Source organism: Danio rerio, chromosome 12 (assembly GCF_049306965.1).
Source record: "Danio rerio strain Tuebingen ecotype United States chromosome 12, GRCz12tu, whole genome shotgun sequence".
NCBI lineage: Eukaryota > Metazoa > Chordata > Actinopteri > Cypriniformes > Danionidae > Danio > Danio rerio.
In genome coordinates, this window is record NC_133187.1 from 30322421 (window position 1) to 30349749 (window position 27329).

At 35.8% G+C, this 27329-nt stretch overlaps 1 protein-coding gene across 2 annotated transcripts in view; it reads right to left on the reverse strand.

The window, feature by feature from the left end:
• Window positions 1-27329, reverse strand: part of myo1d (myosin 1D) — a 123402-nt gene that overhangs the window by 70599 nt on the left and 25474 nt on the right. For both annotated transcript variants that reach the window (NM_001423964.1, XM_073917676.1), the window contains 10 exon segments: window positions 11348-11518; window positions 11664-11778; window positions 11871-12016; window positions 13122-13325; window positions 13735-13851; window positions 16466-16561; window positions 16853-16906; window positions 19608-19773; window positions 22167-22260; window positions 26150-26358. In NM_001423964.1, coding sequence (NP_001410893.1) covers window positions 11348-11518; window positions 11664-11778; window positions 11871-12016; window positions 13122-13325; window positions 13735-13851; window positions 16466-16561; window positions 16853-16906; window positions 19608-19773; window positions 22167-22260; window positions 26150-26358 — 1372 coding nt within the window.

The following is a 27329-nucleotide window of genomic DNA, read 5'->3' on the forward strand; positions in this document are numbered from 1 at the left end:
TGATTTACAGGTTTTTTTTTTTTTTTTAAAGAGAGAGATTTTTGATTGTACAGACACACTTAATCCTGGATCCTGCTGGTGGCACAGATGCCTCCCCGTCCTCCCACCCCGAGCTCAATTCTCACCCCCCAGGACTTCACCATCCTGTCTAACACCTGTGATTCTCAATACAGAAAGCTGGATAAGCCAACCAAACAAACATAACAGAGGCACCTGCCAACAGAGTCCAAAATCTGCCAGTCATACATCAGCAACAGCAACCAGGTATCCAAATCACAGATGTCTACATCAAACACAAAGGCCAGTATATCTGTACACTACAAATATCTAGGACTGCTCAGTTCAGGGGTGTCAAACTCATTTTAAGAGCCACCCTGGGGAAAATTTATGTCGAGTGGCCTGAATTAGCTTTTGCTAAACCCTCACAATAGTATCATTTAACCATACCCATCACAATAACATTTACAGAAGACTGTTTTTTTAAATAAGAAGCCAGCTCATTTTAGTGGTGTATGCCATGGTGTGGCAGACAGGCATGTGGAGCACAAAATGAGGTGGGACCCTGCATGGTTGGGGTTTTCATTTATGTAATTTTCTTGAACAATTACTGATGCCTATTAACAAATAATTAACTGAACAGATTGTCAATTTACACTTGATCTAAACCAAATTTAAAATAAAAACTATGCCACAAAGCACAACCTATTTGTTAATTTCATACCTATTTGTTGATTGATTTCCTATCTGTATGACCAATTGCAAAAAAGTAGCAAAGTTTTTTGCTGTTAATGACAAAATCATTCATTTTGCCTGTTTGTATCATTTTGATTCATTTAATCAAATTGATTGACCAACATGACCCATGGCAGACTTTTCGAACTTGCTATTTTCAGCACAGAAAGCCAGCTGGACATATCAGACATTGTAATATGAAAAATCCTTTAACCCTTTAACTGCCAGCTCGACCAAATGGTTGACCATACTTTTACTGAATATATTTAATGTGAGGAGTACCTAACTTAAATAAACCTGATTGAGCCATCACTATCATCTGGTTGAAGTATGTTATACCAACAAATCCACTAGTTGTCACTAACTCAATCTACAGCACTCGTCACAACAGTGCTTCTACCATTAAAGTCAAAAACAAGAAATTCACTTCTACCATGTGAACTGTTTTTGGAGAAAATTTGCAATGTAAGCCTATTTTTTTTACAAATAGTTTCATAATATATGTATTAATTTGGGTACTTTAACCATAAACCGACTTATCAACAATTTGATAGAGGCGGATATTTTAGAAATTATGGTATGTGCTGAAAAAAAAATGCATTGAGTGTGTTAATTAGCGACATTAGGAGTTAAGTGTGGCAGGTAAAGGGTTAAGAAAGGAATGTTAGAGATATTTTAAAATTCTTATTCAATTCGTTCACAAGCTTTTAATAGTTTAAAGATAAAAAATACTTATCTTATTAACACTAATTTAAATAAAATTACAGCAATCAAATATCTTAACGTTAAATAACCTATAGAAGGTTATATAACAGGGCACTTATACACAATGGCTGTTTCTCAATATGCGTTCTTCACTGATCTTGCATTTTTGTGTTCTTATGTTCTCGTGTTACGTCATCATTATCTGCCAAAGTTCAGCTCCTCAAGACCGCAAGACCGGAGGACGCGTGAAAGTTCCAGGATGTGTTATTGGTATCGAGGATGCACCAAACTCGCTCTAGAAGTCCCAGAAGTCATTGCGACTGTATTAAGTAGGTGCGGGAAGCACAGCATTTTATATAGATTTATTATAAAAGTTTAGAGATATATCTTATTTATCTCAGGAGTTTTCCTAAATGAGATGGTCAAAGCAAATATTAGCATGAAAATCTTAATAGAGGCTTAAACTCATTAAGAGGGAGTTTATTTGCTGAAATTCATGTTTCACAGTATCTGTTTTGGATTTGTATTGTGCAAAGTATATTTGTAAGGCTTTTGTGCATGTTATATATATATTGAAAGGGAAAAAAAACAATAAATCTCTGTATCAATGCTGTAATCAATGATCTGACCATCAGGAAGGCGGCGGCATCTCATTTCTTACAGGATGTGTTCTGTTCTCGCGGCATCCCGAGTTCGTTCTTCCGAGGTGACCTGGCAAGACTGGTCTTCACATAAATACAAGTCCGTTCTTTGCGTTTTTGGAATTGAGAAACAGCCACTGTTTTGCAGTAAAGGTCCCTGCTTTCAGTCTTGTAGGGGGACTACGCACTTTGTGATACGCCACATGTGATACTGACAATAAACGTTTACCTTTTTTTCTCTGAAAGTATCTTGAGCAGGTTTTGTCTTGTACATTGGCTGGTTTAGGCCTGTCATGGATAGGACAACATACTGTTAATATGATACTAAAATTGCCAGAATATTAGACGATTTTGTTTTGCCCACGGGCCATATGTTTGACACCCCTGGCTAAGATAAACAGCAGAAATAAAAATCTTTGAAAATGTGTTCACAAAACATTATGGTGTGTTTTTCAGACTTATAATTAGGTTGTCTTGGTTTCTTTGGTCTTGGTTGTTTGCTGTGAAACCAAGGTTTGGATGACAGCATTCGCACTTCAAATGACCTCAATAACAGAGCAATCACACTAAACTTGCCAAGTGTGAACACAATAAAGGAAAAAAAAGAAGCATTTAAAATCTCTTTAAAAAGTTAAAAAGTAAAAAAAAAATCATATAATTTTAGACTCCAAAATAGAAAAGGCATAAATCATGGCCTTGTTTTGAAAGATGTAACCTTTGAAAAGTCAGTGGCAAGCAAGGTCAAAGATGAAATCCCTTGAACTTTGAGTTGTGCTTGATCAGCGCTGCAACATAAAATTCAATTTACTGTGCAATGCTGACACGAATCACGAATCAACACAACTAATGCTAAACCTACAAACCTGTATCTACGATCCGTGTTGAATGACATGTCAGCTTGCTCTACTGGGATTTCAACCACCAATTACCAAGTAACATGCATGCTAAATGTGTGTCGGTGCTTCACACATCATCACAAAAACAATTACTTCCACCAAGATGGAAACGAGTCATGATCTCTTCCTAATGAGGAGTTCTGCAGAAGATCGGGCCACAGAGGCCAAACGAGGAACAGAAGCAGAGCGTTAATTGGCCGGTTGCTTCAGTCTACAAAAGTCAGATCGGGTAATGAGCCTGCCCTCGACTTCACACAACCAGACATCTATGCATCCCATGGCAGCTTCCGCTCACCTGCAATCAGCAAGTGATGAAGAGGAGCTATCCATACGGTGCGGGGAATGGGGATCAAAGAAAAGAACAGGGGGAAGAAGACAAGCCCCTGATGCACACCGTCAGACAGCCGCATGTGTCAGCAAATAACAGTAATTAAAACCTCACAGGAAAAGAGGAATTTTTATAACACATCTGGAAAGATCAAAGCTGTTTTAAGAGTGCGATGATAATGTTGGAAGCAGCGAGAGCCTGCGAGGCACATGGTGGGAGATGTAAACAAGCTGATAAAGCACAATGAGAAGGTGAAAGTGCCGGTAAATAAATAAACTTGTCGAGACCGATTTAGCAGCTCAAGGCTACTTCTGCCATTACATCTGATGTTTTTATCTTAGATAAAACATAGAGCTTGCCTACAGACTGAGACTAACGCTTTATTCAAGCAATTAGACTTTAAAGTGGTGCTTCTGCAGTTAATACAACTATAGTTTTCAATCCAGGCTCATTATGATTACGTACCACTATCTATATTTCTGGAGAGCGCCAAATACATCCCAGGAGCTACATGTTTTTGCAGTTTTAGTTTCGTGGCCGCTGTGTATGCTTTAAGAGATCTCAAATTTCTCTCACGAGAGCTATTTGCGCATAAATCCACCAGAGGCTCTGTCAACTGACTGACTGACCGACCAATTGAACCCCCCACCCACGCCCTTCCCTAAACCTGTTATTTACTTATTTATTTTATTTTTTGGCCTTTGCTTTTGTTTTACCTGCTTTATGGAACCGTTCTTTGCCAGACTCGGAACCGTTCTTTGCCGATCAACTCGGAAAAGCCATCCATATAAAGGCAAGTGGTCAGCTAGAAAACGAAAAAGGAACGGTGTCATACCGCCCCATAGCATTCGTTTTAAAGACGAAATGCAGCTATGTGTTCCTCAAGCTACAAAATTCGCGATCTCCAGAAATGTATATAGGGCTATGTTTTCTGAATGAGCCTATATTGAAAGTTTTGCTTTTTAATAACTTTCAGAGGGCTCATTATTTTCCACATGAGCACCAAAGCTCAATGTCTAACCACTAGACCATGCAGAATTTGACTTTAAATGGTGTGCAAAGGGCAGAGATAACTGTAATATTCTTATGAAATGTTCTTTATGCACAATGCACCCAAAGTTGAATCTCAGACTGTTATAAGTAGACCCACACAAAATCTGCACACGCAGAAATCCACAGATTTCTGCAGATTCTTAGCCTGTCACTGAGTTTATTTATTTACTTGTGTAAATTTATATTGATTCAGTTTTTAAATTAATTTCAGTAATATTATTGACTAATGTGAAAATGTTCATATGATTTATTTACAATACAGTTTGTAAAGTAATAGCCTATTATATAAGAGACTTGCTGTGTTTACCAAATAAATGGATCTAATTGGATTTGAAGTTAAAAAGGTATTATTTTTATTTCATATATCAAGTTTTGAGTTATGGTACTCCCAAACTCATTCCGCAGATTTCTATTTTTTTTTTTTTTTTTTTACAAAATTTTCAGCAGAAATAACAATAAATGTCCACAGATTCTGTCTGGCCCTAGTTATATGTGAGCAAAAGTTATATTATTTCACCATTTGTTGACAGATTTCCTAGGCATTTGTATAGCATTAAGCCAGCTGTGTAAATCTTTTGAACAGTATGTGCTATAAATTTCAGTTGTTTTATTTGTGATAAAAAAGAAACAGGCTTTTTTAATATGCAGGAAAATGGCTGCATGACAAAAACAATGACATTAAAAGCAATTAATGTAGTCACTCTGTGCACCATATTCCTTGTTAGCTTCTGTTTTTCTAAATATTTTTGCCATGCTAAAATAAGAGCCCTTTATCTGTCATAAACTGCCTTTCAAACAACACACTGTCCCTTAAGTACTATAACCAATTTAAGCAACGCCTTGCCTTCCTAATATAATATTCTTCTTATATTGTTTGATAGTTAAATGTAACATAAATGCACCATAACATCTGGTAACCGCTGAATCAGTAAGATATTTTAGAACTGAGCACTTTCTCCTCCAGTATCTAAACAAAATAGGTTTATATTTGCATAATAAATGAGCGTTACAATTATCATTCATCTCTATCACACAAAATAAAACACATGCAGCAAAATAACACAAATGTTGCCAGAAATTTTCCAGAATTCTACACCACAGTCATCCACAACCCATACAGAATATCTGGTCACACTTTAAAATAAGGTTCATTAGTTAATGTTAATTAATGCATTTACTAACATGAACAAACAATGAACAATACATTTACTACTGTATTTGTTCATGTTAGTTAACGTTAGTTAATGAAAATACAGTTGTTCCTTGTTAGTTCATGTTAACTCATGGTCCATTAACTAATGTTAACAAGCATGGACTTGGATGTTAATAATTAGTTAATTAGTAAATCTTCATTAGTAAATCTTCAATTGTGATTAATAAATGCTGTACATGTGTTGTTCATGATTAGTTCATGTTAGTAAATGCATGAACTAATGAACCTTATTGTAAAGTGTTACCGAATATCTGAATTAAAAAATGTATCTCTTCCTCTCTGCTGCAGCTCATGGCACACCAAGTTCCAAGTACCCTGTCAAGTCCAAGTTAAGAGTAAAGAACTACAGAGGAAAAAATCCCAGTCCATAGGGTATAAGTTTCTTACTGAAAACCAACCAAGGGTGAAACTTTCTCACTTAAACCGAGAGACTGCAGAGAAAAAGAGCAAAGTATAAATCCTTGGTAAAGAAAATCGCAAGAGACTCTGCCACAGATTTTTTAACAAGCAACCATTAATTATGCTGTTTAAGCAGCCTGCACTTTTCACGTCTCCCAGAGAGGATGTCTAACACCACAACACAAGCCTGGAAAGATCTTAGAGGAGGCTGTGAAGGCTGGGAAAGACGAAAGTGTCACAGTTTGTTAGATAAACACACACCTGAATATACACTACATATCAAGGGTATAGGATCAGCCTATTCAAGCCTGCATTTATTTGAACACAAATACAGTAAAACTATTAAATTGTGAAATATTCATTCATTCATTCATTCATTTTCAGATGCCCTTCCAGCTGCAACCCATCACCGGGAAACAACCATACACACCCATTCACACAAATACACTACTGACAATTTAGCTTACTCAATTCACCTGTACCGCATGTCTTTGGACTTGTGGTGGAAACCGGATAACCCAGGGGAAACTCACGCGAACGCGGGGAGAACATGCAAACTCCACACAGAAATGCCAAATAACCCAGCCTAGGCTCAAACCAGCCACCTTCTTGTTGTGAGGCAACAGCACTACCTATTGCGCCACTGCGTCGTCATTGTGAAATATTATTACAATGAATTAAAAATTAAAGGTTTTCTTCGTGTATGTAGTTTAAAATTGTATATATTTCTATGATACGTCACTGAATTTTCAGCATGATTACTCCAGCCTTCAAAAATGATTATGTAATGACTTTATGCTCTATCATGGTTTATTTTTATTATTTTATTAATAATTTATTTATTAATAATTATTTTTTAAAATAAAACATATTGACTTATTAATAATTATTGTATTAGTAATTTATAATGACTATTATATAAAAATGTTTTCTTGCTTCACAATGTGGTAGAACCTTTTTGTTGGATTATTTGTATGAGAAAGCTCAAACCAACATTATTTATTTATTTATTTTTATTTTACTCTTTAATTTCAAGTATGCTTGGTGAATAAAAGTTAAATTATATATTATGGTTCTTTGGAATGTGGCTGTTGGTTTTGTTTCTTTGCTTTGGCGCCACTCTAGTTCCATTTTCCCCCTGTAACTTTTGGTTTGATTACATTTTGATGATTGCTTCTATTTATTTTCAAATGCACTCTGCAAAAATCATACATTCTTCTCTTTCATTCATTCATTTTCTTTTTGGCTTAGTCCCTTTATTAATCTGGGGTCGCCACAGCGGAATGAACCGCCAACTTATCCAGCATATGTTTTACACAGTGGATGCCCTTCCAGCTGCAACCCATTACTGGGAAGCATCCACACACATTCACATACACTATGGACAATTTAACTTACTCAATTCACCTACAGCCCACAGAAACGGCAACTGACCCAGCCGAGGCTTAAACCAGTGACCTTCTTGCTCTGAGGCGAAAGTGCTACCCACTGTGCAGCCTCATTCCTCTCTTTTGTTGTTTTTATAATTTTTCCTTATAGAGGAAAAAACAAATTAAGTGTTAAGATTGTGTGTCCTTGTTTATTTCTATCCATTTTCTTCAGTGATAATATTCTAAATGTTACATTTTCTCTCCCTAGACATTGTATTAAGTCATAACAGTCACTGTACCACATTTTCCACACAAATATGAAGCAGCCCAACAGTTTTTTTTTTTTTTACAGTTTTTACAAAATACTGTATGTGATCAAACAAATGTGATCGCTCCTGCTGTGGAAAAAAAACAACAACATATGCTGTTATATGTTTTAACGCTTGGCTACTGGATTGAGGAGATCTGTTCCTGAGCAGAGGCTAGTTGCTTAAAACCAGCTTAGGACAAGCACAAGACCAGCTTAAACCATCTCTTAACTAGCTTAAACCAGCTCTTGACCAGTTTACACCAGCTCAATCCAGCAGCCATGCTTTAAAACACACCTAAACATACATATGTTGTTGTTAATTTCTACAGAGTTACTGAGCAGAATAGGCTTATAAAAACATAAAAAACAGATCCCTAATTTTAACATTTTTACAGATCTTAGACTGGTAATATATTTAAAAGCTGTCTTATATAGCAGCCCATCCGTTTTGCTTTCAAATGCTCATATCGTGTGTCAAATTTCATGAAAGTGCTCTTTACGTAAATAGATTAGCCGTATCTTGAAATGAAAGCACGTATGCAGATGTTTGTGCTCACGCGCAGCAGGAGAAAGACACACCATCCATCCAGCTAACAGGCCTGAGATTCCTCCACAGTGAGGAGTAAATCCTCTGCATTACAAATGAGCTCTGAAGGACACTTATTATTCCTGCATCCAGGGAGATCTGTGATTATTCACACAGGCCGACAAGAGGGAATTATCAGGGGGCAGACGATGCCCGTTTTCTTTTCCTTCCTCCGTTCGGTGTGTGAGCTAAGGGCAGATTTAGATGAAGCTGTACATGAACTGACCCTCGGCTGGGTTTTTGCCCACTGCACTGCATGAGCAGCCGATCAGAGTCCAGAGAGCACATTTCTGTCTAGGTGGGTCATGTTTACAGTTTTTTTCCTTCACTGCTTTTTTTCCTCAGTCTGTCTTTAACCGTCACTCTCCTACTCCCTCTCGCTTTCTGACACTTCGCCAAGGCTGAGAGACATCAAGCTTCACCAACATCCATTGGTTGCCAGTGACATCACCGAAGACTCAATTGTGAGAAATACTGGAGGACTTTTTCACTGGCTTTTATTGCCTCCTTGTGTTGAATTTAAGTAATGCATACCATTCTGTTAAAGGTTGTGTTCAGAATAACCTTTCTTTTTTATCAACCAGAAAGTGTCCGGTTATAGTGAAAAAATTATAATTTTTTCGAAAGCTAACAACAATTTCAGTTCAAGCCAAATAAAATTTTAGAAAGTTTAAAAGTATTCAAAGTCTGTTTTCGGTCTGTTTAAACTAAAACACAGATATATTGTCTAGTTATTATTTGTGAATAAGTACCTTATAATTGTAATAATACAATTAATTATAATTATAACTATAATTATAATTATAACTATTATTATTTTATTATTATTCTTATTATTTATGAAGAACATTCTACTGTACAATAATCTAATATGTATGTCACAATTTCTTAAAGTCAAGCTCAGTAAAAACTTTTATTTTTCAAAAGGCTGTCATGTTCATGATATAAACATTTTATTTTCACAATATGATGGATTTTACATAAAAAATGAGACAAAACATCATATGTGCATGGTGACTAAATTATAATTTTTGGTTGACCAATAAATAGAATAACCCCTTTTTTTGGGGTGGCTAAGCAACTGTCACTTTTTGACATAAAATAAATAAAACCATGTCATTCATTTACAGACACAAATCCCTGCAGCCTGCAGCAACATGCAGTCTTTTGTATAAACTGTATTTTAGTTTAACAAAATTTATTTGATAGTTGTTGTTCACTTGGTTAATTAGGCTTTTATGTTTATTTATTTATTTGAAAGTATGTGTTGGCGACGCGGTGGCGCAATAGATTTTGTAGTTAGTAGTTTTGCCTCACAGCAAAAAGGTCACTGGTTCGAGCCTCAAGTGGGTCAGTTAGCATTTCTGTGGGTAGTTTGCATGTTCTTCCCGTGTTCGCGTGGGTTTCCCCCACAGTCGAAAGACATTTGGTACAGGTCAATTGGGTAAGCTAAATTGTCCGTAAAGTATGAGTGTGAATGAGTGTGTATGGATGTTTCCCAGTTGGGGTTTCATTCCACTGTGGCCACCCCAGATTAATAATGGGACTAAGCGAAATGAAAATGAATGAATGAATGTAAGTATGTGTTATGCTTTTTTAAAAATCTTTTTTTTGTTACTTTGATAAATTGTGAATGGTGTATAGGAATTACAACAGTTTCCATATGTGCCTTTAACTTGTAATGGGACCAAAAGTAATAGGACAGAATAATATTCAAAAGTCTAACTTTCATTTTTTAAGACTTGTTTTTTAATCCTTTGCAGTCAATTACAACCTGAAGTCTGGAACGCATAGACATCACCAGACGCTGTCTTTCATTCCTGGTGATGCTTTGTCATGCCTCTACTACAACTGTCTTTAGTTCCTGCTTGTTATTGGGTCATTTTACCATCAGTTTTGTTTTCAGCAAGTGAAATGCATGCTCAATTAGATTCAGGTTAGGGGATTGACTTTTTGACACTTCTTTCCCTTCAAAATTTTGCTGGTTGCTTTTGCAGTAGGCTTTGGGTCATTCTCCATCTGCACTGTGAAGCACCGTCCAAAGAGTTCTGAAACATTTGGTTGAATATGAGCAGATAATGTTGCCCAAAACATTTTAGAATTCATAATGCTGCTTTTGTTAGCAGTCACATCATCACCATACATCCCCACACCATGACATGATCTTGGTCTCATCTGTGCATAGGATGGTGTTCCAGCACTGTGAAGGCATTTGTTTGAACTCTAATCTGGCCTTCCTGTTTTCGAAGCTGGTTTACATCTTGTGATGAACCCTCTGTATTCACTCTGGTGTAGTCTTCTCTTGATTGTTGATTTTAACACACATACAGCTACATCCTAGAGAGTGCTTTGGATCTTTCCAACTGTTGTGAATGTTTTTTTCTTCCCCAGGTAAAGAATTTTTTGGTAGTCCACTACAGTTGTTTTTTTGTGGTTTTCTGGGTCTTTTGGTGTTGCTGAGCTCACTGGTGCATTCTTTCTGTTTAAGAATGTTCCAAACAGTGGTTTTGGCCACACCTAATTTTTTGGAAATATCTCTGATTGGTTTGTTTTGTTTTTTCAACATAATGATGGCTTGCTTGGCGAATAATGACAGCTCTTTGGATCTCATCCTGAGACTTGGCAGCAACCAATTCTACATCCAAAATGCAAATAGCACACTTAAAATGACCTTTGGAAACCTTAGGAAAATGAGTGAATAACACACACCTGGACATGGAGCAGCTGAGAAGTCAATTGTCTCATTACTTTTGGTCCCTAAACAAGTGGGAGGCACATATGCAAACAGTTGTAATTCCTACACTGTTCACCTGATTTGAATGTAAATACCTTCCAATTAAAGCTGAGTCTTCTTTCGTTTCAAATCCATTGTGTTGGTGTATAGACCCAAAAATGTTAGAATTGTGTAGATGTCCCAATATTTATGGACCTGACTGTATATAATATTTTGTTTATTATTATTTTATGTTAAAATGTTTTTGAAATTATTATAAAATATCACATTCTTTTTACACTGTATTTTGCAAGCATCCCTGGTAAGCATAAAAGACACCTTTCACAAATACTAACAAAAACCTTTATGACACAATAAAGAGCTTTAAAGCAGTTCTGTACCTTGCGGCTAGTGTAGTGGGCATGTTTGGCCAGTTTCCCATTGAGGGCCTGCAGGAACATCTCATCCGTCACCTTCCCCACATTCATGCATGCTTCATCCAGCACTGCAAAAATGCCCTTATGCTGCTGTTCCACGAGATCTACGATGATCTGATTGTTGAAGTAGTCAATCTGTTTCCATGAACACACAAACACAAAGCTAATTTGCAAACTGCAATAAAGCCAGGCAGACCCATGTAAAACAAGTTTTTTGAAGTATAATATAAAATAATAAAGACGTAAAAAGCTTCTAGAGAAACAGTTGAATAAAACCCACATGTTTCCAAGGGATGCCTTCTCGCTGGTATTCTTCCTGCTCTTGTTTTAGCACCAGCTGAATGAAGAGCTGCTGCAGTTTCTCATTACAGTAATTTATACAGAACTGCTCAAAGCTAGAGAAAACAAAGAAGATGTTGGAGAGATTGTGCATAATCACAAATGCAGCAAGACAAAATATCTCTGTGGTACAGTATTATGCTCTTACCTGTTATTCTGAAAGATCTCAAAGCCATAGATGTCCAGAACTCCAATGACTGTGTTCTTCCCATGAACTCGAGCGTCGTAGTTTTTCACCTCAATGATGTCATTGATTCGTCCCACAATCCAGCAGAAAAGGCGCTCATAGATGGCCTGTAAGTAGCACATAAAAAATGGTTGAATCGTCAGATTTTTTCTTTACCTATTGACAGATAATTTTGTTTGTTTTAAGGAAAAACTCACTTAATTTTGGCATATTATTTCTTAAAACAAAACTTTTCGGTTGTCTAGAAAATGCTTATTTTTTTAAGTTATTTTAGATATTTGGACTAAAAAGACAAAAAAAAAAAAATAAGATTTTTTTTTTTTAAATGTATAGATAAAATAAACAGCAATTGAAACATATATCTACATCTTATAAAGTTATAAAAAATAAAGGCGCTACTGTTCAAACAATGGGTCAGGGAAAAATATTTTATTGCTTTTAAGAAAAGTCTCACCAGGCTCACTCACACAGCAAGAAAAAACAGTATTGTTGTAAAAAAATTATTGCAATATTTATTACTTTATTAATAGTTATTTAAAATGACTGTTTCATAAATGAATAAATGAATGTTAAAATAATCTTTTTAATTTGAAATATACTGTATATACATATCCATTACTGGTCAAAAGTTTGGGATAAATTTTTTTTTCATGTTTTTTTTTTAACATAATTATTTTATTCATCAAGGCGACATCTATTTAATGTTAAAAAAAAGTTAAATTGTTAAATAATTATTACAATTTTAAATAACTGCTTGTTATTTTAGGTACTTTCAAATTAAATTATTACTCCAGTGATCATTGCTTTTGTTACAGTGACTCTAAAGACTGGACTACTACTTTTGAACTATTATTTTATAGTGCAATAACAGTTCACAATTTTACAATTTGTACCGTATTTTTTATTAAATATATGCAGCCTTGATTAGCAAAATAAGATTATTTGAAAACATTTAAAAATCCTACTGACCCCAAACGGTAGTGTATATATATTTACTGTCACCTTTGAAGCATTGAATTCATCCTTTGCTTAATAAAGCGAATAACTGATCAAAAAATGTGCATCAAATATGCTGTGTGTGAATGTATCCATTATAGTGCAACAAAAAATAATGTGTCATATTCAAGGACAGTACTAGTTGTACATACATTTTACTGAATGCATGAACATTCCTCTACAGCTGGATAACCAAAAAGGAACCACAATTAATACCTTGGCCAAGGCATCACGGCCATAACTGGCCTCTTGATGAGTGTGTTGTTTGTCGATGACGTCGCGGCCAGTGGCTACCGTACGATAGAGCATGGCCTTCTCTACATTCTCCTCTTTAGTGGACAGCAAATCCCCCAACACAGAAACCAGCTTCGAGTTCTCAATTAAAGTCACATCTCCATCAGTTCCAAACTTAAGATTTCCCTGAAAACATCAAATAAATCACCCGTCAATAAGTTCATGTAACAGGAAAACATAGTTGGTTAAAAAAAAGTTAACTTAACGGCATAGTTCACCCAAAACTGAAATTCCCATTATCATTTACTCACCCTTCAATTGTTCAAAAATTGTTAGACTTTCTTTCTTCTGCTGAACACAAAAAAAGAAACTTTGAAGAAAGCTGAAAACCTGTAACCATTGATTTTCATAAAATTAGTTTTTCTTCCTATGGATGTCACTGGTTACCTCTTTTCAGCATTTTCCAAACTATATTCTTTTGTGTTTAACAGAAAAAAATAACTCATAAAGGTTTGGAACCACTTGAGAGTGAATAAATAGTAAGTCAGTTTAATTTTTTGGTGAACTACTCTTTTGAATATTAGAAATACTGAACCAGATGCAAGATGGTAGCCAGGATCTTGTAGACCGTCTGAATCTCTTCTGTAGTAAATCCAATGACTTTCATTGCATCAGCAACAGCTTTAAATTCCGCACTGTCATTTATTGACGACTGCAAGATTGTAAAGAGAATCTAGGTGAGTTTCAGTCACAAATAAAAGCACAATCTTAGATTAAACAAAGCTGAAACATCATCTTCCTGTTTTTTTGACAGTAAGCTTTTAATTCTACTTTAGGAAAAACAGCCCAGGATGGCCTTTACCTAAAAGCAAAGAGCCAAATGCCCTTCATTTAGTGGAGTTAAAGCAATGCTTTTGAAATGGGAGGTCATTAAACCTCCTATTACTTTCACATCGAATTTACAGCCAAGCAATTAAAAGCTGAAAATTGCTGACACATCAACGACATCCACAGACTTCCTGAAATAAACGCGCAACAACACTCAAATCACTAATTATTCTGGCCTACAGCTCCTGCAGAGAAATGCTGATTTCATTCAGCAGGAACATTTCGCAGCCACAGCCTTACTGGACGGAGTGTGAAGTGTAGCCAGCATGCACACATATAAAAGACTCTGGAACTGGCGTGAATTGTTCCAAGCGCTCCAGGATGTTTGCTTCAGACCTCTGTGAGCTCAACAATCCAGCCTGTTCCATGACGACACCTTGTTTGTTGCTATAAATTTGTTTTCGTGCTCGCTCATTAAACTCCCTGCAGAAGCAATGGAACAGTGCTCAACATCAGTGCTGTCTCAGCATATGAGGCAATAACAAACAGGTTTTAATATGCACTGATGGCTACTGTATGCATGGAACAGCTATAATTAAATTCCCTGCACAATCATGTGTGATTGCTCCATGGTGCTTTTAATCAAGGTTTGTGCAGGTTAAGTGAGGATAAATTTAAGACTTGGTTAAGATATTTTTTAAGACCAATTAAAGAACATTTGTATATATTGCTATAAATATTAAATACTTGACCACACAATTTTAATTTGATCAGTTTAATGGTCCTCTAAAGTAATTTTAATGAACCCTTATAGGACTCTTATTGATGCTAATTTAGTGCAATCAAAAAATAAAACTGAAGTAGGCTTCACATTTACATCAATCTCTGGAAGGCTTCACACAATGTCACTAGATGGCACCACTAGTGTGTGCACTGCACGTATTGCAAAATTCAAAAGTGAAAGTTGTCATTTTGTAAGTAAGTAATGCGAATACATAAATAGTGAATTTATTGTGTAATGCCGTACACTTAAAACACTTTATAATAAGGGGTCTTTGATGTGAAGGCAGCCACTGGACAACAGCATTAGTGCATTTACCACACACCAGCTCCTGGTGTAGAGTGATGGATCTAATTCAGTGGATGGGGATGATTGGGAGGCCATGATGGGTCAGGGCAGACAAGGAGGGATTTGGCCAGGTCACCGGGGTTCACCCCTACTCTTTACATGAAGTGCCATGGGATTTTTAATGACCACAAGTCAGGACCTCAGTTTAATGTCTTAATTGAAAGAAGGCGGTCATAGACATTATAATGTCCACTTTACTATATTGGAGGCATTAGCACCCACACAAACTGCAGGGTGGCCACAATTACGATACTTCTGACAGCAACTTAGTTTTCCCATGTGGTCTCCCATCCAGTACTTATAAGGCTCAGCCCTGCTCAGCTTCAGCGAGCAACCAATATTTATTTATCAATTATAGGACTGGCTGCACAATATTTGACAAAAATTATATTGTGATATTAGTTAGTCTGCGATACGTATTGCAATATGATTATAATTTCACAAGATCTCATATATCTCTGGAATTCAAATTTTTACACTGATTGGGACTATTTTTCAGAGGAGTGTCTGCATAAAGTTTAATTACAACAAATAAAATTGTACCAATGAACAATTGAAAAAAATACTAAATTTGTATGGTTTTCTGTGAAATCTAACAGTATTGAGGTACAGAAATCTAATTATAATAGATAAATAAAATAACACTGTATTGTGTAGAGTACTCATTGTATAAATAACTAAATAGAATTATTTTTGGTTTATTTACTTTTATAACCTCTTGGATAAAGTTTGCTTGAATCATACAGTCACAGGTCTTAAAAACACATCCTAATGATAATCTTTCACCCTATTGTAGGGTTAAACTTTGTGATGACTCCACAAGTCACATGTTCTGTGATGCTGATCAACTTTAATCCCAACTTGACATTGACTATGACTGTTACACATTGACACGTTGCAATATAGATGCTGAAACGATATATTGTGCAGCCCTACATTACACATTATCATTGTATCATATACGCAGTGCATCTTACACATGACAGAAAATAGGAAAATCTGTAATTATAAGGTATAATCACATGCCTGAAATATATGCTTTATTGCATCCTGAATGAATGCAATAATACAGCTCATTTTCAAGCTCAGTGAACACTGAATAAACCAATGACGAGGCTATGATCCTCACAGCTTGTGCTTTCCTTTAAAAATCAGCAAACTGTCCCTCACCTAACGTAATGCCATGATCATATGAATATAACACTAAAAATGAAGTTAAGACTTTAAGATTTTTGGTTTAAAGCCCGCAGAAACACCCTTTTATTTTCCTGAGATTTTGAGATCCTTTAGGAGGCCTATTGAACCCAATTAAATTTCAATTAAATGTTACATAAACAATGGCCTTTTTAAATGTCTACGTGGTTAATACCTTTAGCTGGCCTCCCACTTTAATGTAGTTATATGCTGTGGGGTCTCTCTGAATGTGCAGGGATCGCAGCTGAGCATCTGGAGCTCCTTTCACCAGCTGAAAAACACATTTAAAAACACTTTTGACATTTCTCCTGTTGATATGGAGAAGCATGAAAATTATAGGCTTGCTAATAATGGTTTGCGAGTGTTGGAGTGTTAACAAGCAGGCAGAATTGTTTTGAACATGTTTTGAAGCATAAGCACTCTATTTTGTAGGGGCAATAAAAGTGAGATACGACTGGCCTTTGTAGGCTTTAACAGTGGAGTCATAAATACAGGTTTGGTTGGATTTGTCGACTGGCAAAAACAAAAACATCTTAACTTCTGCGATGAGTCTCTCACTCACCTGGTAGAAAGAGTGGAAACTCCTCTCTCCTTCCTGCTGAAAGATGACTCGGGACTGAGGAAGAAATTTAAATAAGTGTTAAGGATAAAGATCAGGCTAATTTATAATAAGGGTAAACCTTCAATAATGCTGGGGGGGGGGGGGGTTATGCAGTTGCTTAAAAAAAGAATTTACAACACTGCACTTGCTAGAGTTTCTAATGTAGGTGGTTGTTAAATGGTTGCTGTTTTGGGTGGTTTCTATGGCATCTTGCATGGTAAGATGTTTTTTTAAATAGCATCTTAAACCGGATTAAGCAAAAGTAGGGTCCATCACTGATAAACTGTGGTAAACACTTTAACAATGACTGTTTATATGTAAGCCAATAATGATGTTTCCAGTTATCTGAGTCAGGAATTCATTGTAACCAGATGTTCACATAATAAACAACTTCTCTCCCGTTTACATGCAATTTTCATTTGTCTGATTATTTGCTGAAAAGTGTGACTGAAGGAATAGTTCACCCCAAAATGAAAATTCTGTCATCATTTTCTCGCCCTTTACATGTTTCAAACCTGTTTAAGTCTCTTTCTCTTGTTCAACTCCAAGGGAAGTGAAAGCTGAAAACCTGTAACTGTGACTTTCATAGTAGAAAACAACAAATATGATAGAAAGTAATTCACAACCACTTGAGGGTGATTACATTTACATTTGGGGGTGAACTTTCCTCTTAAGTCTAGGGTCTACACATTCCTTCAGAAATAACAAGAGCATACCATTATTGATTTATTTTCCTTCAGCTTAGTCCCATATTTCTCCAGTCTCTGGCACCTAGACTGCAGCTCTGCACAAGAAATTTGACCTGAGGTAAAACGGTTGTGCCCAACTGAGCCCGTTTTCTCACTAGGTTTTTTCCTTCACTTTCGTCAATCGGTTAAGTTCGTTCCTCACCACTGTTGCCACTGGCTTGCTTGGTTAGGGAATTGTGGAGCTGCGCATCAATGGATTTGCTCTTCCTATTTGGACTTTAAGCAGTGAAATTTGAACCACACTGATCTAAACTAAATTGAACTTCAACTCTTAAAATTGGACTGACAGTTTCAATTTACTAGAACTTCTATGTTAAGCTGCTTTGACACAATCTATATTGTAAAAGTTATAAAGAAATAAAGAGGAACTGAATTAAAATAATTTATCTGGGGTCGCCACAGCAGAATGAACCACCAACTATTCCAGCATAAATTTTATGCAGCGGATGCCCTTCTAGCTGCAACTCAATACTGGAAAACACTCATACACTCTCGCCTTCACACACACGCACTCATACACTATGGCCAATGCAAATTCCAGACAGAAACGCCAACTGGCCCAACCAGGATTCGAACCAGCAACCTTCTTGCTGTAAGGTGACAGTGCTGACTACTGAACCACCGTGCCACCCAAGTATAGCATCATTTAAACTTGATTTACTGTAATTTATTTTCTTTAATTATGTCTGAAAGGTAATTTATTTACTCCAAAAATGTAAGTGCCTTATTCAATACTGCTTAAAATCCATATAAATGTAAATGCATAGATATTATAAATGAAACTAATTTTATTTTTATTTTTAATTACTAATTTTTTATTTAAATGTAAATATTAGCTGTGAAAGTTAGCTAAATGTAAGCCCTAAATAAAAATTTCTTACTTGAGCATTTTAATAACGAACATAACTTTTTAGTAAATACCATTACTGTCAATTGCATGTTCTCCCACGTGGGTTTCTTCTGTGTGCTCCGGTTTCCCCCACAAATCCAAAGACATGCACTATAGGTGAACTAAATAAGCTAAATTGGCTGTAGTGTATGTGTGTGAATGAGAGTGTTTGAGTGTTTCGCAGTGCTGGGTTGCAGCTGGAAGAGCATCTGCTGCGTAAAACATGTAAAAGATAAGTTGGCGGTTCATTTCGCTGTTGCGACCCCTGATTAAAAAAAGGGACTAAGCCAAAAAGAAAATGAATGAATGAAAGAAAGCAATAAGTCAAAATTATATGCATCAAAACATCAATGATTTCCTGTTGTGATGACACCATATTCCATAAATAGCATATATTGTCATGAAGTCTAACTCATTTCCTCATTTCTTAAGCTTGTGCAATCTTCATAAATAACCTTCTTCAGTTAAAATTGTTCTGAAAAATGTATTTGTAGAACAAAAAAAAATACATTTACTCTGCTTTTCAGAACTGATTTTTACAGAACATTTACTTATAAGGACCTAAAAATGAACAGTAATCCTTTTTTTCAGTTGTTAATTAATGTAATTATTACAACAACTTATTATTCCAAATTTTGAGCAAAATAGTCTCCACTGTTTTAATTTAGCAATTCAGAGTTAAGGAAAATTTGCAGTTCATTTAAAAGTGGTGAGAACAATACATGTGCACTTTGGTCACAATGATAATAAAGCAATTAAGGTTTTAATGTGCTTGTTTATTGCAAATAAAACTGGAGCACACAACACAGCAATTGCCACATAAAGGGATCGGCACTTGCCATTATTGTTACTGTGAGCTTAGCAAAAGCATCGTTTACATGAGGTAAAATTTAATTGCAATGCTGCAAAAATCCCATTCTAATAACATTACAATGGCAAATGTAGCCTATGGATAATGACAAATCAAGCTTGGACTAATAGTAATTGCTCCAGGTTTGCAGTGCATTTGTAACTGATCTTTATTTTTGTTGTATTCTTTTAAATATCATTTTAAAGGAAGTAATTAAGCGCCCCCTACCTTCTCAAGCAGGTAGTTGTTGATATGGCCGCCAATGGGGTCTCCTTTAAAATCAAAGTTGATGTCCATGTACTTGCCGAACCGGCTGGAGTTATCATTGCGGTTGGTCTTGGCATTTCCAAAAGCCTCGAGGACACAGTTGGACTTCAGCAGCATGTTTTTCACCCTGTATAAACACACACTCTTTTCACTTCGACAGCATTTATTAGCCTAGTGTGCATCACTTTACCTCTAGAGCTAAATCAATGTCAGTTTCAATATGATCTGATTGCTCCCAACATTTGATTTTACAGTAAATACACAAACATGTCTGTATGAAGCATTTATGAGCCATTATACATGGTTATATCTGGCCATATTAGCGTATAGAGTATCACCATGTGGTATGCCGGTATGGTGGTTTAAAACATTTCAGGGGATGATTTATGGGTCCTGCTGCACGGGTCAGACCACAGAAAGCTCAGCATTGGTTCTCTTGCCGAACAGCCATGCATGACCTACTCTTCACACTGGAGGATGGTGCTCCGTTCAGAGGTCCTAACCCTAACGTTACAAGCCTTTCAGGCATTAAGTGGGACACTTTCCTTTATTTTTTGACCCAAATACCTACAGCATCCCATAAAAAGCACTTCACTTTTGCATTTTGCACTTCACACTTGCAATTTTGCATTACATATCACAAAAGCCCCATCAAAGTTTATTTTTATTAATAGTTGATGCTTTAATTATCTTATTTACCTTTAATTAACTGCTTGAATAGTGTATTTAAAGTCATCATTCTAGTTTTACAGTTCAAAAACCTAAAAAACTGTACACAAATCTCCTTCTCAAGTATAGTTTACCTAGGTTAGAAATCACTACACACACACACACACACACACACACACACACACACACACACACACACACACACACACACACACACACACACACACACACACACACACACACACACACACACAAACACGTTGGAAAAATTACAGACGTGCTTCCTGGAAAAAAAGTTCTACCAGTCTACAGTTTTAAAATAGCTTTCACCTTTAGAGAATAAACCATATCAACAGGGTGTAATAGCACTGATATAAGACCAAGAGATTGCACAAAGCACGTATGCATTGTACAACAGTTGCCTTTATTGTTATTACTATTACTGCAATTAAAGGGATAATGACCCTAAAATAAAATCTGCTGTTCATGAGAGCATTCAAAATGACTATATTATATTATTAGTTGAAATCATGATCCTTGGTTAATTAATAAAAAGCAAGGGAACAGTATGCACTGCTTCTCAGAGCAACTTTTAGAGTAAAAATGTATCATCTGATACAAAGCATCATCAGATGCCAAGGCTTTTTATATATTTTTACCTGTTTTTTTGACTCAAAACATTTATTTTTACGGTAAAAGTGTCAGTCTCCATTGTATTTTAAGAATTACCAAGGACCACATTTTCAGTTAAAAACCTGTAATGAATTCTGTATTGTACACTCCAGAAAGAAGAAAATCTACAGTCCTACAGTCTACTTTATCCAAGTTTTAGGAACAACAAATAATAACTTGACTTCTAGTTGATCATTTGGTATCAGAAATGGCTAATATGAAAGGCAAAAGCCTCTAGATTACGCTTATTTTATTTAAGTAAGTCACCTTGACCTTCTTTGCTTTCAGAAACTTTGATGTGGAGGCTGAAGTACTGTATGAGAGCGCGTACTATCCTGCTGAAGAATTTGCCTTCTCGTGTAGTTTGTAATGTAACGGGCAGCACAAATGTCTTGATACCTCAGGCTGTTGATGTTGCCATCCACTCTACAGATCTCTCGCACACCCCCATACTGAATGTAACGCCAAACCATGATTTTTCCTTCACCAAACTTGACTGATTTTTGTGAGAATCTTAGGCCCATGCAGGCTTCTGCTGTATTTCTGATGATTGGGATGCAGTTCAATAGATGATTCAACAGAAAAATCTAACTTCTGCCACTTTTTCAAATGATCAATTAAAAGTCAAGTTATTTGTTACTCTTACAACTGGGATCCACCACAAGACTTTAGTCAGGTAGTGTACATTCTGACTGTGTAAATAGGTCAACTATCCATTTAAAACTAAAGAATGAAGGTCTTTGCAAGTTGCACAAGAGCTATGCAGTTTTTACTACCTAAATATTGTATGCCCTACATATTTTTATTGTAGGTGTTATCTTTATCAAGTTACAGAGATAAAATACCATATAAAGAATAGTAGACTTCCCTATCATGTATGTATCATGCTGTTATATTTCAATTAGCATGACCTGGCACTATTTTAATCTCTGCCCTAAATTTAACTTCTATCCCCATCCCTCGTGTGAAACTAAATCACAATGAATCATTCATTTAACCATAAGTAAACAAGCATTTGTACAACTATGAAGTCCATCTCCATAAACAACATCAAACGCTTGTGAAATGTTCAGCAGTTGTTGATTATAGCATTAAACAGGCATAAAGAGCAGTGTGTCTTTAACATGACTCTTAACTGCAGCAGAGATGAGAGGAACAGAAAGCTTTTGTTGAACGTACCTCTCCACCTCTGCTCTTTGGCTGGGATTGGTGATAGCAGCGATATATTGCATAATGTATTTACTAGCTTCTGTTTTTCCAGCTCCACTCTCCCCTGCAAAATAAACAAATGACATTATTACTTTATAGATATAAAATATAATTTGACTTTAACTTAACCATAAGATTATGTGAAAAAAAATTGGAGACCATGTGAAAATGTATTTATTTAGCAGCATATTTTTATAGATTATATGCTTTTAAAAAAAAGAATAAACATGTTTCTTTTAATAATGTAATATTTTTACATACCAGTGTCAGTGAAGAAATTATAAGAAAATTATGAACAATATAAATAATGAATTAATTTCCTTTCTTTTCATAAATGTTAAATGCACAAGCATAAATATTATATATATATTAGTGCATTACACTGATTAACAATGACCATGTAACACTGAAGGCTATGACAATGATGCTGTATAACTGTAAATATAATATTATATTATTTCAGAAATTCCCAGAGATGGGTTGCGGCTGGAAGGGCATCTACTGCGTAAAAACTTGCTTATAAAGTTGGCGGTTCATTCTGCTGTGGCGACCCAAGATTAATAAAGGGATTAAGCCGACAAGAAAATGAATGAATGATTTCAGAAATAAAATATTTTTATTGTATTTTTTAAAGAAATTTTAAAAAGCCTTAATGAGCATAAAATACTTTTTTCAAAAAGCATCTCGTCATAAACTTTTGAATGGTAGTGTAATTCAATTTAGTAAACAAGATAATAGTATAAATGTGTAATTATAAATAATAATAATTATTATTAGAAGTCTCAATTTATATTGACTTTACTGTACATTATGTTAAGTCTTAGGGGAAAATTTAAGTTAAAAAGATTATAAATAAATAAGCTCTTTAATCCGTTTAACTTGTCGGGCATTATTATGCAACCACACAAAAGCATGCACAATTGATTTGAGTCACTTCATTACATCTCACTCTCAAAATAGATAAACATGTTCGTCTGTTTGCCACAAGATGGCACCACACATACCAAATATTTTTGCAGTGTAGTCACCACCTGTGGTCACTCTCTGGATAATAATCAATGTTTTCTCATAGAGACATCAGAGTGGTCACCAGATTATTGCCCTTGAGCAATGCGCTCCACCTCAAAATAGTTCCCTGGCATCCCAGACAGAAAACAAACACTGTCTCAAAGAGACTTTTGTGTAGAAATTGTGAAACAACCATACTGCCGTTAATCTTTTTCACACAATGGGCATGTCTTGAGAAAGCAATTTGCTCATGCACTAAACTCTATTGTGAGCTTCTGCTCAAGCAGTCCACTATGACTGGAAAACCACACTCCACGTCAGTGCAGAGCAATCCTCATCTTACCACAAATCTAATCACATCATTCCCAGTCATACAGCGGCCTCACAAGAACACCCTGAAACCAAGCCTGCTTTCCTGAAAGGCCAAAACAGCAGGAAGACAATAGGCTGTTTTACTATTATTTTAGGATGAAGTAATGCATTTTACCATTTAACTGTAAGATTACTTCAGTCAGGAATGAAATTCAAATTGAAAATTGTTTCAAACTTGTTTGAGTTGTTTTTTTGTTGAACACAAACATTTCATTTGAGCAATGATTAAAACTGGTAGTCATTGGCATTTTGGGTTGTCAACAGTTTCAAAATTCTTAAAAATATATCTTATTTTGTGTTCAGCAGGAAAAAACCATCAAAGATGTGAAATCACTTGAGGGCGAGTAAATGTTGATCAAACTTTCAGTTTTGAGTAAACTGTCCCTGACGTTTAACCTGGTAAAATATTGTAAGATTTCCATGTTTATTTTCCAGTTAACAAACAAACTGAAACTGAAGAAAAAACATTCTGTTTCTTAACAAGTAAAACACCATTTCACTCAACAGTACCAAAACATTATGATCTTAATCACTGGTAGTAATTTTTAAGGCTGCACCATTTTCTTCTTTCACATGTATACAGAGAACCACTTTACTGTAGCTTTGGAAGCATGTGCTGCCCAGATTTAAGGCCCATGTCTGAACAGCTTTCAAAATATACTCAATCATGAATGGATGTCTTTGACAATGTGCAATACCCCTAGTGCACTCTTTCAGTTTCAATGTCTGCATTGTTGTACGCATATGTGAACTGTCTTTTAATTTTTCTGTAGGTAGAATGTGAACATTTTGCAGTAAGAGTTTTTTTTTTTTTTTCTGTGGCTGAATTTACAGTATGTTCATATGTTAAATGTTTCCTTTCAGACACAAAATGTATTAAAGAGAGTATTTAACTTAATCGCACAACGCTATTTATTATTTAAAGGGTCATGAAAAATAAATGATAGCTTCTGAGATTTTAACCGAGGTGTTTGTGTTTCATATCATCGAAGACTTTAGCATCATTTTTTTCTGCTGTTTTGATCTTCATCTTTGAAATCTGCACAACCACAGGACATGACATGAACTATAACAGTGCTACTTCATGACATGGTGTTTAATGAATATTAATGAAATTTACATGCCCTTATTCTATTAGAAGACACTTTATTTAATTATTTATGCCAGCTTTTCGATGACAGACTGTTGCTTTCCGATGACAGATGACAACCTGTTAGATCACATACTGTAGTAGTTCAGAGGCAAATATGCATACATGGGACATTTAGTCGAAGTCAGAATTTTTAGCCCCCCTCTTTATTTTCCCCTATTTTCTGTTTAACGGAGGGAAGATTTTTTTTCAACAAATTTCTAATCATAATAGTTTTATTAACTCATTTCTAATAACTGATTTATTTTATTTTTGCCATGATGGCAGTAAATAATATTTTACTAGATATTTTTCAAGACACTTCTATACAGCTTTAAGTGACATTTAAAGGCTTAACTAGGTTAATTAGGTTAACTAGGCAGGTTAGGGTAATTAGACAAGTCATTGTATAACGATGGTTTGTTCTGTAGACAGTTGAAAAAAAATATCTTAAATGAGTTAATAATTTTGACCTACTGTAAAATGGTTCATAAAAAACAAAAAACTGCTTTTATTCTAGCTGAAATAAAACAAACATGACTTTCTCCAAAAGAAAAAAAAATTGTCAAACATTCTCTGAAAATGTCCTTGTTCTGTTAAACATCATTTGGGAAATATTTAAAAAAGAAAAATAAATTCAAAGGGGGGCTAATAATTAAGACTTCAACTGTATGTAACTGGCATATATGGAACATATATGTGCTATACATGTAGGTGACATATAGGTTTCTGGCATATATGTGGACATGTATGTTTCTATCATATATGTTTCCGTCATATTTCTCGGTTGAGGTGCCTTTGAGTAAGCCATCTAACACCCTTGATCCCTGGCTTCTGGAACCAATAGCTGCCCACTCTTATAAGTCTGCGCTCACTGTGTGTGTGTGTGTGTGTGTGTGTGTGTGTGTGTGTGTGTGTGTGTGTGTGTGTGAGATAAAAATTTCCATACCATACTGATTTTGAGTATGGTAACCATACTTGACAATTTTTATTTCACTTCAATTCAACATAATAGTTTGTGTTTTGCAAGCAGACAATTTTCAGGCTCAATCCTGCTAGCTAATCAAGACTGAAAACACATCTGTTTAGCTGTGCCTTTACTGAATGAGCACTGTGCTGCGTCCGACAGATTGCACTATTATGTTTTTCTCTTCTTCTTCATTCTTTTATATCACATTTTACCTGTTTTTATGTTTTTTAATGTTTTATTATTTGTTTTTATTTATTTATTTTTTACTTGTTTCTTTTATTCTTGTTTATGTAAAGCACTTTGAATTGCCACTGTGTATGAAATGTGCTATATAAATAAACTTGGCTTGCCTTAGCTTCAGTGGGCAACCAAACCTGGGTTATAAGGTGATATGGCTGTAAAATGGAAGCTTGTCCCATGATCTCTAAATTTTTTGTAATTTACAGGTAGTTAAAAAAAAGGCCTACAGTCTACCTGAGATGACAATGCACGTGTCTTTGTTCCTCCTCTTCATGGCTTTGTATGCAGCATCTGCGATGGCAAAAAGATGTGGCGGTCGCTCATACAACTCTCTGCCTTTGTACTGCTCAATGACGTCCCTTCCATAAATGTTCATGGCACGGTAGGGGTTAACCGACACCACCACTTCTCCAATGTAGCTGTAGATACGACCTTTTTCAAACCTGCAGCAAAAAGACGAGCACATTATTCACATTCATGCGTATGATGGAATATTTATTTAACCATGACTCCACAACACATCTGTTTGGTTTGTGGTCAGTGCGGCTTTGTAGAATCATATTTCAGAGCCTTGAGTAAAGAAAAGGCAGCTTAATGAATTATCACTGTCAGGAATCAAAAGCAAATAAAAATGGCAGGATAGTCAAGGTCATGTTTCATGAGCTGCATAATCTGTTTGCACAATAATAAATCCAGCTGAAAAAGACCAGCGTGAGTTTCCAGGCTGGTTAATGCAGCCGTGCTGTTGTTCAGCAGCCAAACTGACAAGTCATTTAGAATCTCCACATCTCCCCTAAAATCCTCAGCCATATAAAGCGAGCAATTGATGTTCACCCTGCCTTGAAAAAGCAAGCTGTTCTGAGCCTCATCCTCGGGGGAACCTCACTTCCTTGTTCTTGCGAGCAGACCTGGGTCATGCCTAGAATAAGGCATCCTTTCTTCTCAACCTGTGGGTTTGCCAAGCCTCCCTCAGCTTCATCCTGCCCCAGTCATTGCACTTAGAAGTTTGAGGCATGACCTCATATAGTGTCATGCTACACTACAATAATGCACAGTACTCAGTCTCTGGTCTTGCTTTTTAATTTTAAGAACAACAATTCAATTAATTATGTATTAAACATCTGGGAATGCATTCATAATTTAGACTCAGTCCTTAGGGAAATCCTTACTTACGCCCCGCAGAGCAGATATGTACCATACAAAAACATTCACACAAACAAGTCACAGAAACAGGCCTCGGGTCCCTCAGGTCTTTTTGCAAATACGTCAGGGATTCACAGAATGAGCAGCGATCCTTTAAACCAGAATAAATCACCATGGATACATCCTGATGCGTTATTAAAGCCCTGTTTCCACCTGGTGTTAATACGCATATTCAGTGTTCTAAACATACAAGTGGTCAGTCAAGACAAAT